The sequence below is a fragment of the Salvelinus alpinus genome, chromosome 4 (assembly GCF_045679555.1).
Source record: "Salvelinus alpinus chromosome 4, SLU_Salpinus.1, whole genome shotgun sequence".
Lineage (NCBI taxonomy): Eukaryota > Metazoa > Chordata > Actinopteri > Salmoniformes > Salmonidae > Salvelinus > Salvelinus alpinus.
Window position 1 is genome coordinate 90947368 of NC_092089.1, and position 14126 is coordinate 90961493.

The 14126-nt window shown below is 42.5% G+C and overlaps 1 protein-coding gene across 1 annotated transcript in view; it reads left to right on the forward strand.

Moving 5' to 3' along the window:
• Positions 1-14126, forward strand: part of cdhr2 (cadherin related family member 2) — a 48909-nt gene that overhangs the window by 32153 nt on the left and 2630 nt on the right. The window contains exons 19-30 of the mRNA XM_071399442.1: positions 2217-2286; positions 2579-3178; positions 3484-3555; positions 3713-3762; positions 4033-4190; positions 4371-4473; positions 5148-5236; positions 5488-5562; positions 6020-6158; positions 7223-7344; positions 9025-9141; positions 11658-11741. Coding sequence (XP_071255543.1) covers positions 2217-2286; positions 2579-3178; positions 3484-3555; positions 3713-3762; positions 4033-4190; positions 4371-4473; positions 5148-5236; positions 5488-5562; positions 6020-6158; positions 7223-7344; positions 9025-9141; positions 11658-11741 — 1679 coding nt within the window. The remainder of the gene's footprint in view (positions 1-2216; positions 2287-2578; positions 3179-3483; positions 3556-3712; positions 3763-4032; positions 4191-4370; positions 4474-5147; positions 5237-5487; positions 5563-6019; positions 6159-7222; positions 7345-9024; positions 9142-11657; positions 11742-14126) is intronic.

A 14126-nucleotide genomic window follows, 5' to 3' on the forward strand; every position in this document is an offset into this window, starting at 1 on the left:
ACCTCACCAGCGTTATGACCAGAAATACGACTTTCCCGAATTGGATCCTTTGTTCGTACTCCCCAATGCAATTTAACTTATCCCTGAGGCTGTTTCAAGACGCCGCCAACGGAGAAGAGGTATTTAGAGTGGACTTCTAGTCTGTCTCAGGAGGCATGCACACCATCCACTGCTTCCGAATATATTACTCGCTAACGTTCAGCCCCTGGACAATAAAGTAGACGAGTTCAGGGCGAGGATCTCCTTCCAGAGAGACATAAGGGACTGTAACATACTCTGTTTCGCAGAATCATGGCTCTCTCCGGATATACTGTCCCCATCCATACAGCCAGCTGGGTTCTCAGTTCATTGTGCATACAGGAATAAAGAACTCTCCGGGAAGAAGACAGGCGGGGGTGTATGTTTCATGATTAACTACTCATTGTGTGATTGTGGTAATGTACAGGAAGTCAAGTCCTTTTGTTCAACCAACCTAGAATACCTCACAATAAAATGCCGACCGCATTACCTCCCAAGAGAGCCGTGTATATTACCCCTCAAGCCGATACCACAACGGCCCTCAAGGAATTACACTGGACTTTGTGCAAACTGGAAACCACATATCCTGAGGCGACATTTATTGTAGCTGGGGATTTTAACAAAGCAGTTCTGAGGAAAACGCTACCAAAGTTCTATCATTGACTGTAGTACTTGCGCTTCAAAAACTCTCGACCACTGTCACTCTCCCTTCCGGGATGGCTACAAGGCCCTCCCCTGCCCTCCATTCGGGCAAATCAGATCACGACTCCTCCCTTCAAACAGGAAATACCCGTTCTAAGGAAAATTCAACACTGGTCTGACCAATCTGAATCCACGCTTCAAGATTGTTTTGATCACGCTGACTGGGATATGTTCCGGGTAGCCTCTGAGAATAACATTGACGTATACACAGACACGGTGACCAAGTTCATAAGGAAGTTTATGGGGGATGTTGCTCCCACTGTGACGATTAAAACCTACCCAAACCAAAAAACTGTGGGACATTTAAGCATGTTAACCCTCGCAAGGCTGCAGGACCAGACGGCATCCCTAGCCACGCCATCAGAGCATGCGCAGACCAGCTGGCTGGAGTGTTTACAGACATATTCAATCTCTCCCCATCCCAGTCTGCTGTCCCCACTTGCCCAAGATGTTCACCATTGTTCCGGTACCCAAGAAAGCAAAGGTAACTGAACTAAATAGCACTCACTTCTGTCATCATGAATGGCTTTGAGAGGCTAGTTAAGGATCATATCACCTCTACCTTACCTGACACCCTAGACCCACCGCATTTTGCAATAGATCCACTGACGATGCAATCGCCATCGCACTACACCCTGCCCTATCCCATCTGGACAAGAGGAATACCTATGTGAGAATGCTGTTCATTGACTATAGCTCAACCTTCAACCCTCCAAGCTCATCATTAAGCTTGGGACCCTGGGTCTGAACCCCGCCCTATGCAACTGGGTCCTGGACTTCCTGATGGGCCGCCCCCAGGTGGTAGAAAGTAGAATACAACACCTCCACCCCGCTGATCCTCAACACAGGGACCCCACAAGGGTGCATGCTCAGCCCCCTCCTGTACTCCTTTGTCACCCGTGATGGTGTGGCCACCACGCACGCCTCCAACTCAATCATCAAGTTTGAAGACAACACAACAGTGGTAGGCCTGATTATCAACAACAACGAGACGGCCTACAGGGAGGAGGTGAGGGCCCTGGCAGAGCGGTGAAGGAAAATAACCTCTCCCTCAATGTCAGCAAAATGAAGGAGCTGATCGTGGACTTCGGGAGACAGCAGAGGGAGCGTGCTCTCATCCACATCGCCGGGGCCGCAGTGGAGAACGTGAAAAGGCTTCATGTTCCTCGGCGTGCACATCACTGATAAAATGGTCCACCCGTACAGACAGTGTGGTGAAGAAGGCACAACAGCGACTTTTATCTTTAGATTCAGAAGGAAATACTGATCCTCGATCACCGTTCTTAATCTGAGAAGCTTTACGCATATGGACCCAGACCTTGTATCTCTTTTTCGACTGGATAGACCTTTCGACAGATTGTTTAATGTGTAAGTGTGTCGTCTTCTTGACGTGATCAGAAGTAAGAGGAAGGCTTCATTTCCTTGTATCTTTGTCAACTTCGTGAACATAAATTGTAAATTGTAAAGCTTCACTGGTCTTCTACTTTCCAACCTAGGATATCAACGACAACACACCGAAGTTTGAAAAAACTTCTTACAAATTCTTAGTGGAGGAGGGGAAGAAAGGTAAGCACATTTCTTTTTGTTGAATTCAGACATTTTGCCGCCAGTACCCTGATAAACATCCTGGAGGATGTGGTTTAGTCCCTACTTCTCCTCAGAAAAACATTGATCATCGCCTCAAACATAATCTATCTCCCGCCAAAAAAAACATGCCTCTCGCCACTTACCATGCCGTCATTGTGGAATTTGTTCTTAACTGACTTGATAATAAACGTTTAATAATTTACCAAAAAAACATCTAGATAATCATGAATTCAAAAACCTAAGGCCGTCTCTTTCTGTCTTTCTCTAACAGCTGCATTTGTGGGCTCCGTCCAGGCAGTGGATTTGGACCAAACTATCGACCACAGCCGCATCTCCTTCAGCATCGTCAGCGGAAGCTTCGGACAATTCATCATCCGAACCTTCAACGACGAACCCAATGGTTACATCGGTAACATCACGGTCGACCCGGACATTGAGCTAGACTACGAGAGCAGCTTCAAGACCTTCAGCCTGGATGTGGAGGCCATGGACCTGGGATCGAGGAAGGACACTGTAAAGGTGGAGGTGATTGTGCTGGATGTGAATGACGAGAGGCCTGAGTTCAAGCCCGTCGCCCCGTTGTACATAAAGGAAAACACCACTATCACTGGAGTCGTGGGGAATTTCGAAGGGGTGGACCTGGACAACAATCACTCTCTGGTCTACCAGCTGGTCGCCACTAAGTGCCGCTGTAACGGCTCCCTGACTCACGGAACCTGCCCAGAGGACTGGTTCATCCTGCAGCCCACAGGGGAGATCATGCTCAACGAGGAGTTTGTGATCGACTTTGAGAAGTGTGACCAGGTTGAGCTGGAGGCCCAGGTGGAGGATGAGTGCACCCAGAAAGGGGAGAACAACAGTGCAACATCAGGTCGGTTTAACTGGGTTTGATCGGGTACCTCTGTTTGGTTCTGGCTCTGTTTGGGTTGTAAAATTCCCAGGTTGAAAGATTCCCTGGAAAATACCCTGGGGATGAGGCGGGAATAATCAGGAACTCCCAAGAATCCTGCAATTGGTATTTCTGAAAAACCTGGGAATTCTGGGAATTTTACCAGAAATGTTTAACCCTATATTGTAGCATTACTATCGTTAATATCTACGTTTGATATTTAATATAATTTAATATCTATCCTTTAATATCTTTCAATGTTTTCTAACAATTCAAATGAATTTCAGGGCACATTGTGATCAACATCGAAGACATCAATGACAATGCCCCTGATTTCGATACATTAGATTCCTTATATGGTAAATATGTTTCCTAAATTTCAGCACGTTGTATGGTATATCTGAATATCGTATTTTTTTTTATATATATGATAATTCAATTTTTACTTTATGATATGAATCTATATAGCTACAGATTGACTTAATAGTGTTCTTACCGACCTCACCTTCTCTACAGTTGTGGTGTCAGAGACGGCCTCTGTTGGCTCAGTAATCGCCAGTGTCACTGTGAGTATAACTGTGTAAAATGGACAACGTCAGTTGCAGGGGCAGCGGGACATCTCCTTCGTTTTTTTGTATCTCAAAATGTAGCTTTTAAAGGTAGACTTAGCAATATGCCATCATTATACATAGTAGGGACTGCATGCATGTTATGCAGAAAAAAATGAACTTTTGAATCTAATATAAAGTACATTTAATACATTTAACTTGACGACTTGCTGCGAGATAATGAGTTGCTATGAAATACAGTCATCCTTTCCCCCCCCTTCCATATAGGCTACAGACCGTGATTCTGGGAAAAATAGGCAAATGACATTTTCGATAACAAGTGTACAATTCTGGGATGACGTCAACAATAAAACGAACGACTTGGGTAGTCGAGTGTTTCGAATTGTCACCACACAGGAAGACGATAAATACGTCGGAAATATTCAGTGAGTATATAAATGCTGTCCGGGCAAGTCATATTTTAAATTTCTGATTTCACTATAATTAATAGCCATTAAGAAACACAATGATTTGTTAGGTTTCATAGTTGACACTATTGCAATGGATGAGGTAGATACAACGAAAATGACTTACAGAAGAATAACAGGTCTTTTTAAACTTTGTAGTAACATCGAAGTGCTGAATATTAACGTGAAAGGTAAGTATTTGGTGACAGTCGGGGCAGCTAACACTGAAGAACCCAAACTCTTCTCCGAAACCAAACTGGAGGTAAAACTCACTGTGATTCATACAAAAATGTGAATTGATGGTTGCATTAGTGAACATATTTCATTCTCTGTTGGCTCTTACTGTTCTCTCTTACCCTCTGCCTGTCTGTCTGTCTGTCTGTCTGTATGTCTGTCTGTCTGTCTGCCTGCCTGTCTGCCCGCCTGTCTGTCTGCTTGTCTATCTGCCTGCCTGCCTGTCTGCATGTCTGTCTGTCTGTATGTCTGCCTGTCTGTCTGTCTGCCTGTCTGTCTGTCTGTCTGTCTGTCTGTCTGTCTGTCTGTCTGTCTGTCTGTCTGTCTGTCTGTCTGTCTGTCTGTCTGTCTGCCTGCCTGCCTGTCTGCCCGCCTGTCTGTCTGCTTGTCTATCTGCCTGCCTGCCTGTCTGCATGTCTGTCTGTCTGTATGTCTGCCTGTCTGTCTGTCTGCCTGTCTGTCTGCATGTCTGTCTGCCTGTCTGTCTGCATGTCTGTCTGCCTGCCTGCATGTCTGTCTGTAAGTCTGTCTGTCTGTCTGCCTGTCTGTCTGTCTATCTGCCTGTCTGTCTGTCTGCCTGCCTGCCTGCCTGCCTGCCTGCCTGACTGTCTGTCTGTCTGTCTGTCTGTCTGTCTGTCTGTCTGTCTGTCTGTCTGTCTGTCTGTCTGTCTGAGTAACACTTTGTTTCATGTTTCCCTCCAGATCTTCACAGTTGACAAGAGCTTAAAAGTCGAGCTTTTGTTTTCAAAGACAGTGGCAGAAGTCCAAGCGGTCCAAAGTCAGATTGTACAGTAAGATATCTTTCTTCACTGCATCTATTAACTATATTACATATATAGCATAATAATGTACTAACTTAATAAACTAGAATAAAAAATTGTTTTTTGTATTTGTTCATTTATACGTTTAACAATTAATGTGGCTGTACCTATAGGAAGACTTTCAGATTGAGATTACATAGGCCATCCCCGTTGACAAGTGTTTTAACCACAGCATGGGGTAATACATGAATTCATTAACTTTATAAATGTTTCCTATGCAGGCTTCTAACCACAGCAACTAAGACGAAAGTGGAAGTAGTTAATATTAGGGCTGATTCAGCCAGTACGGAAACCAGGTAATAAATATCACATGGCTACCAGGATTCCAGTCAATTCCACTTCAGTTCCAGTCCATTCAGAAAGTCAAACAAATTCAATTTCCACATTTTCTTTCCTCATTTAAAAGCATTGCTGGGAATTGGAATTTCAATGTACTTCCAAAAACTGACTGGAATTTAAATGTAATTGTCTCCAACCCTGACTACTATTGTGTGTGTGTGTGTGTGTGTGTGTGTGTGTGTGTGTGTGTGTGTGTGTGTGTGTGTGTGTGTGTGTGTGTGTGTGTGTGTGTGTGTGTGTGTGTGTGTGTGTGTGTGTGTGTGTGTGTGTGTGTGTGTGTGTGTGTGTCTGTCTGTGTGTGTGTGTGTGTGTGTGATCTGTAGATCTGTGTCACTGCTCAAGTAGTTTAGAAATCCATAATATATATATATATTAAATTTTGTTTAAAAAAAAAACGTCTTAATTCTTTTGCAGGGCGGCTGACGATACCGTAATGGAGGTGTACTTTGTAAATGCCAATGGAACGGCTCTCGACTCTGACACTGCCGAGACTATTCTGTCCAAGAGTAAGGAACGGTACAAATTACAGACTGAATTTGGCCTGAAAGATATAGTAAGTTTACTATAGGAAACTATTATTAAACTATCCCCCCCCTCTCGTTCCCATACACATACAATACACATCTATTTCAAGAAACATGCCACTTTTCATTTATTGGATTTTAAATCTCAAGTAATCTCCTGATCTCACTGCATTTCATTTGAATGGTCTCCAACCCGGCCTTGTACATGCTAAACGAATATTTGTCAGTGTCAGAAATGACTCCCTATTCCTGATGTTGTACACTATTTTTGAACAGGGCTCTGGTGAAAAGTAGTGCACTATATAGGGAATAGGATTCCTATAGGGCAGAGTTCACCAAATGGTGGCCCTTGGGCCGGATTTTGCCCGCGGGTGGTTTTATTTGCCCCCATGTTTTCTGAGCAAAAAAATAAAAAATAAAGTTCAGTTTTTTATTGTTGGACAAAAAATACTGTTAAAACACCAGGAAATCAGCTCCAAGTGATTTTAATTTAAAGAAATCTGTTCCCAAGTATTCCCACGCATAATAGAGAGACAAGGGATGTGTACAAATGTCGCAAGGTTTGAAATGATTATGTTTTAGTCAGACATTATATCTGTTTGGGGTTCCTGCGGTCAATTTGCAGTGTAAAAATGATTTGTAATTATGTTCCGGCTCCTCGACCATCCGCTCAAGAAAAAAATCGTCACACACCTGAATCTAGTTGATGATCTCTTGTACTTCCACATGAATTGTTAAACGTATGAATAGATATAAATAAATGTCCACTAGCTATTATTATGTTACTACGTTATTATGCTTATATTATTAATATAGTGAAAATATGCAGTGAAGATCTGTTACAGTACGATCTGACTTTGGTCCACTAAAGGAATGTTCCCCTGAGCTAAGGTTGCAAAAATGACGGTCATTTTCCCCCAAAATTCCCAAAATTTCCAGAAATCCTTATTGGAAGATTCACGGAATCGGGAGGAAATAAGAAAGGATTCTGAATCCCTCCAACCCTGATTTCTGGAAAACTAGGGAATTTGGGGGGGAAAATTACCGTAATTTGTGCAACTCTACTCTGAACTCGGTGTGTGTGCTGTTGCAGGGGGGGACTGTGGTGACAGAGAAACAGGTGAATCCATTCATGTTCGTTCTGTTGGGATTGGTGGCAGGCCTCATCATCGTCCTGGCTGTCATGACAACATCTCTCGTCTGCACCCGCAGGAGGTAAGCTGAGACCTGGGCCCGTATGAAAACATCTCAGAGTAAAAGCGCTGATCTAGGATCTGTTCTGTCCTTTAGATTATAATGAATTAAAGTGTGTGGACATAGGTACCTGATCCTAGATCAGTATTCTGACATGTTTGATACATATGATTCACACACAAAAAAAAGTCAATTTTTATTTGTCACATGCGCCGAATGCAACAGACCTTACCGTGAAATGATTACATACAAGCCCATAACCAACAATGCAGAATTGTTTAAAAAGTAAAAAAGAACAGATTTGCTTAAACAATAAATAAAGTAAGAAAAAATGTAACACAATAATTAAAACAGTAGCGAGACTATATACAGGGTGTTACGGTACCGAGTCAATGTGGAGGCTATATACAGGGTGTTACGGTACCGAGTCAATGTGGAGGCTATATACAGGGGGTACCGGTACAGAGTCAATGTGGAGGCTAAATACAGGGGGTACCGGTACTGAGTCAATGTGGAGGCTATATACAGGGGGTACCGGTACAGAGTCAATGTGGAGGCTATATACAGGGGGGTACCGGTACAGAGTCAATGTGGAGGCTATATACAGGGTATTACGGTGCTGAGTCAATGTGGAGGCTATATACAGGGTGTTACGGTACTGAGTCAATGTGGAGGCTATATACAGGGTGTTACGGTACAGAGTCAATGTGGAGGCTATATACAGGGTGTTACGGTACTGGAGTCAATGTGGAGACTATATACAGGGTATTACGGTACTGAGTCAATGTGGAGGCTATATACAGGGTGTTACGGTACTGAGTCAATGTGGAGGCTATATACAGGGGGGTACCGGTTCCCGGAGTCAATGTACCGGTAACTAGTATGGGTTATTTAGTATGTGTAACTAGTATGGGTTATTTAGTATGTGTAACTAGTATGGGTTATTTAGTATGTGTAACTAGTATGGGTTATTTAGTATGTGTAACTAGTATGGGTTATTTAGTATGTGTAACTAGTATAGGTTTTTTAGTATGTGTAACTAGTATGGGTTATGTAGTATGTGTAACTAGTATGGGTTATTTAGTATGTGTAACTAGTATGGGTTATTTAGTATGTGTAACTAGTATGGGTTAGTAAGTATGTGTAACTAGTATGGGTTATTTAGTATGTGTAACTAGTATGGGTTAGTAAGTATGTGTAACTAGTATGGGTTAGTAAGTATGTGTAACTAGTATGGGTTAGTAAGTATGTGTAACTAGTATGGGTTATTTAGTATGTGTAACTAGTATGGGTAACTAGTATGGGTTATTTAGTATGGGTAACTAGTATGGGTTAGTAAGTATGTGTAACTAGTATGGGTTATTTAGTATGTGTAACTAGTATGGGTTATTTAGTATGTGTAACTAGTATGGGTTATTTAGTATGTGTAACTAGTATGGGTTAGTAAGTATGTGTAACTAGTATGGGTTAGTAAGTATGGGTAACTAGTATGGGTTAGTACGTATGGGTAACTAGTATGGGTTAGTAAGTATGTGTAACTAGTATGGGTTAGTAAGTATGGGTAACTAGTATGGGTTAGTAAGTATGGGTAACTAGTATGGGTTATTTAGTATGTGTAACTAGTATGGGTTAGTAAGTATGTGTAACTAGTATGGGTTAGTAAGTATGGGTAACTAACCTATGGACGGTGAAATGTTACAGCTACAGAACGAAGCTGAAGGCAGCTAAAGCCATGAACTCAGCAGCCATGGTGGTGACTGGTGGAGATCAGAAGAGTGGACCTGTCGTGCCTGGAACCAACAAGTACACCATGGAGGGGTGAGTCCTGTCCTCCACACATAGGCTGCATCCTAAATGGCACCCTATTCCTTGCATAGTGCACTAGTTTTAACCCGGGCCCATAGGATGGATCCCAAATGACACCCTATTCCTTGCATAGTGCACTAGTTTTAACCCGGGCCCATAGGATGGATCCCAAATGGCACCCTATTCCTTAGATAGTGCACTAGTTTTAACCTGGGCCCATAGAGTGGATCCAAGTCCCTACGTGAAATGTACATGTACAATAATTACACAATAACACACAGTGCATTCGGAAATTATTCAGACCCCTTGACTTTTTCCACATTTTGTTTCGTTATTATTCTAAAAATGTATTAAATAAAATGTTTTCCTCATCAATCTACACTCAATACCCCAGGTAGAAATGCTTGCGAAATTATTACAAATATAACACTGAAATATCACATATGATTCTGCCACCACCATGATTCACCGTAGGGATAGCGCCACAATATCCCACAATGACAAAGCAAAAACTGTTTTTTGTTAGACATTTTTTCAAATGTATTAAAAACAAAATGATCTTATTTAAATAAGTAATCAGACCCTTTGCTGTGATACTTGAAATTGAGCTCAGGTGCTTCCTGTTTCAATTGACCATCCTTGAGATTTTTCTACAACTTGATTGGAGTCCACCTGGTGGTAAATTCAATGAATTGGAAATGATTTGGAAAGCCACACACCTGTCTATATACAGTTGACAGTGCATGTCAGAGCAAAAACCAAGCCATGAGTTCGAAGGAATTGTCTGTAGAGCTCCAAGACAGGATTGTGTCGAGGTACAGATCTGGAGAAGGGTACCAAAACATTTCTGCATTATTGAAGGTCCCCAAAAACACAGTGGCCTCCATCATTCTTAATTGGAAGAAGTTTGGAACCACCAACACCGCCCGGCCAACTTGAGCAATCGGGCGAGTAGGGCCTTGGTCAGGGAGGTGACCAAGAACCCTATTGTCACTCCTCTGTGGATATGGGAGAACCTTCCAGAAGAACAACCATCTCTGCAGCACTCCACCAATCAGGCCTTTATGGTAGAGTGGCCAGGTCCTCAGTAAAAGGCACATGACAGCCCGCTTGGAGTTTGCAAAAAGCCACCTAAAGGACTCTCAGACCGTGAAAAACAATATTCTCTGGTCTGATGAAACCAAGATTGAACTCTTTGGCCTGAATGCCAAGCGTCACGTCTGGAGGAAACCTGGCACCGTCCCTACGGTGAAGCATGGTGGTGGCAGCATCATGCTGTGGGGATGTTTTTCAGCGGCAGGGACTGGGAGACTCGTCAGGATCGAGGGAAAGATGAACGGAGCAAAGTACAGAGAGATCCTTGATGAAAACCTGCTCCAGAGCGCTCAGGATCTCAGACTGGGGCGAAGGTTCACCTTCCAACAGACAACGACCCTAATCACACAGCCAAGACAACGCAGGAGTGGCTTCGGGACAAGTCTCTAAATGTCCATGAGTGGCCCAGCCAGAGCCCGGACTTGAACCCGATCGAACACCTCTGGAGAGACCTGAAAATAGCTGTACAGTGACGCTCCCCATCCAACCTGACAGAGCTTGAGAGGATCAGCAGAGAAAAACGGGAGAAACTCCCCAAATACAGGTGTGCCAAGCTTGTAGCGTCATACCAAAGAAGACAAGGCTGTAATCGCTGCCAAAGTTACTTCAACAAAGTACTGATTAAAGGGTCTGAATACTTACGTAAATGTAATATTTAAGTTTTTCATATTTTATACATTTGCAAAAATTTATAAAAACCTGTTTTTGCTTTGTCATTATTGGGTATTGTGTGAAGATTGATGATGTGAGGGGGGGGAATAATTTAATCCAGTTTTTGAATAAGACTGTAACGTACCAAAATGTGTAAAAAGTCAAAAGGGTCTGAATACTTTCCCGAATGCACCGTATTTCTTTATGGTTCCACCCTGTCTTTGCTTTCACAAAAACCTGAGAAGATATTTTGGACCGCAGTTTTAACGCCTGTTTAGTTTTTACCACAAAGCACATTTCAAATGCAGTGTAAACAGGTTGTCAAATCATTTCACTTGTCAAATGTGCCAAGGGAATAGGGAAGTAGGGTAGCCTAACAGTGTTATCTCTGCCTCTGTGTTTTTGTCTAGGGCTAACCCTGTGCTCAACTTGAACCTAACAGTGTTATCTCTGCCTCTGTGTTTTTGTCTAGGGCTAACCCTGTGCTCAACTTGAACCTAACAGTGTTATCTCTGCCTCTGTGTTTTTGTCTAGGGCTAACCCTGTGCTCAACTTGAACCTAACAGTGTTATCTCTGCCTCTGTGTTTTTGTCTAGGGCTAACCCTGTGCTCAACTTGAACCTAACAGTGTTATCTCTGCCTCTGTGTTTTTGTCTAGGGCTAACCCTGTGCTCAACTTGAACCTAACAGTGTTATCTCTGCCTCTGTGTTTTTGTCTAGGGCTAACCCTGTGCTCAACTTGAACCTAACAGTGTTATCTCTGCCTCTGTGTTTTTGTCTAGGGCTAACCCTGTGCTCAACTTGAACATCGACACAGCCACAGACCTGGGCTTCGATGAAGAAGGCTCTAACGCTGACAGAGTCAGGTAGAAACCACCTATTGATGATGATGATGATGATGATGATGATGATGATGATGATGATGACGATAAGAACAATATGTGCAGACCGTGTGGTCTAGTAGTAATACTCACGGCCATAAGATTTGATTTGAACACTACACTACAGAGTCATGTGAACACTACAGAGTCATGTGAACACTACAGAGTCATGTGAACACTACAGAGTCATGTGAACACTACAGAGCCCTGTGAACACTACAGAGTCATGTGAACACTACAGAGTCATGTGAACAGTACAGAGTCATGTGAACACTACAGAGTCATGTGAACACTACAGAGTCATGTGAACACTACAGAGTCATGTGAACACTACAGAGTCATGTGAACACTACACTACAGAGTCATGTGAACAGTACAGAGTCATGTGAACACTACAGAGTCATGTGAACACTACACTACAGAGTCATGTGAACAGTACAGAGTCATGTGAACAGTACAGAGTCATGTGAACACTACAGAGTCATGTGAACACTACAGAGTCATGTAAACACTACAGAGTCATGTAAACACTACAGAGTCATGTGAACACTACACTACAGAGTCATGTGAACACTACACTACAGAGTCATGTGAACACTACAGAGTCATGTGAACACTACAGAGTCATGTGAACACTACAGAGTCATGTGAACACTACAGAGTCATGTGAACACTACAGAGTCATGTGAACACTACAGAGTCATGTAAACACTACAGAGTCATGTAAACACTACAGAGTCATGTGAACACTACAGAGTCATGTAAACACTACAGAGTCATGTGAACACTACAGAGTCATGTGAACACTACAGAGTCATGTGAACACTACAGAGTCATGTGAACACTACACTACAGAGTCATGTGAACACTACAGAGTCATGTGAACACTACAGAGTCATGTGAACACTACACTACAGAGTCATGTGAACACTACAGAGTCATGTGAACAGTACAGAGTCATGTGAACACTACAGAGTCATGTGAACACTACAGAGTCATGTAAACACTACAGAGTCATGTAAACACTACAGAGTCATGTGAACACTACACTACAGAGTCATGTGAACACTACACTACAGAGTCATGTGAACACTACAGAGACATGTGAACACTACAGAGTCATGTGAACACTACAGAGTCATGTGAACACTACAGAGTCATGTGAACACTACAGAGTCATGTAAACACTACAGAGTCATGTAAACACTACAGAGTCATGTGAACACTACAGAGTCATGTAAACACTACAGAGTCATGTAAACACTACAGAGTCATGTGAACACTACAGAGTCATGTAAACACTACAGAGTCATGTAAACACTACAGAGTCATGTAAACACTACAGATTCATGTGAACACTACAGAGTCATGTGAACACTACAGAGTCATGTGAACACTACAGAGTCATGTAAACACTACAGAGTCATGTGAACACTACAGAGTCATGTAAACACTACAGAGTCATGTAAACACTACAGAGTCATGTGAACACTACAGAGTCATGTAAACACTACAGAGTCATGTAAACACTACAGAGTCATGTGAACACTACAGAGTCATGTGAACACTACAGAGTCATGTGAACACTACAGAGTCATGTAAACACTACAGAGTCATGTAAACACTACAGAGTCATGAAAACACTACAGAGTCATGTAAACACTACAGAGTCATGTGAACACTACAGAGTCATGTGAACACTACACTACAGAGTCATGTGAACACTACACTACAGAGTCATGTAAACACTACAGAGTCATGTGAACACTACAGAGTCATGTAAACACTACAGAGTCATGTGAACACTACAGAGTCATGTAAACACTACAGAGTCATGTAAACACTACAGAGTCATGTAAACACTACAGAGTCATGTAAACACTACAGAGTCATGTGAACACTACAGAGTCATGTGAACACTACACTACAGAGTCATGTGAACACTACAGAGTCATGTGAACACTACAGAGTCATGTAAACACTACAGAGTCATGTGAACACTACAGAGTCATGTAAACACTACAGAGTCATGTGAACACTACAGAGTCATGTAAACACTACAGAGTCATATGAACACTACACTACAGAGTCATGTGAACACTACAGAGTCATGTGAACACTACACTACAGAGTCATGTAAACACTACAGAGTCATGTAAACACTACAGAGTCATGTGAACACTACAGAGTCATGTAAACACTACAGAGTCATGTAAACACTACAGAGCCATGTAAACACTACAGAGTCATGTGAACACTACAGAGTCATGTGAACACTACACTACAGAGTCATGTGAACACTACAGAGTCATGTGAACACTACACTACAGAGTCATGTGAACACTACAGAGTCATGTGAACACTACACTA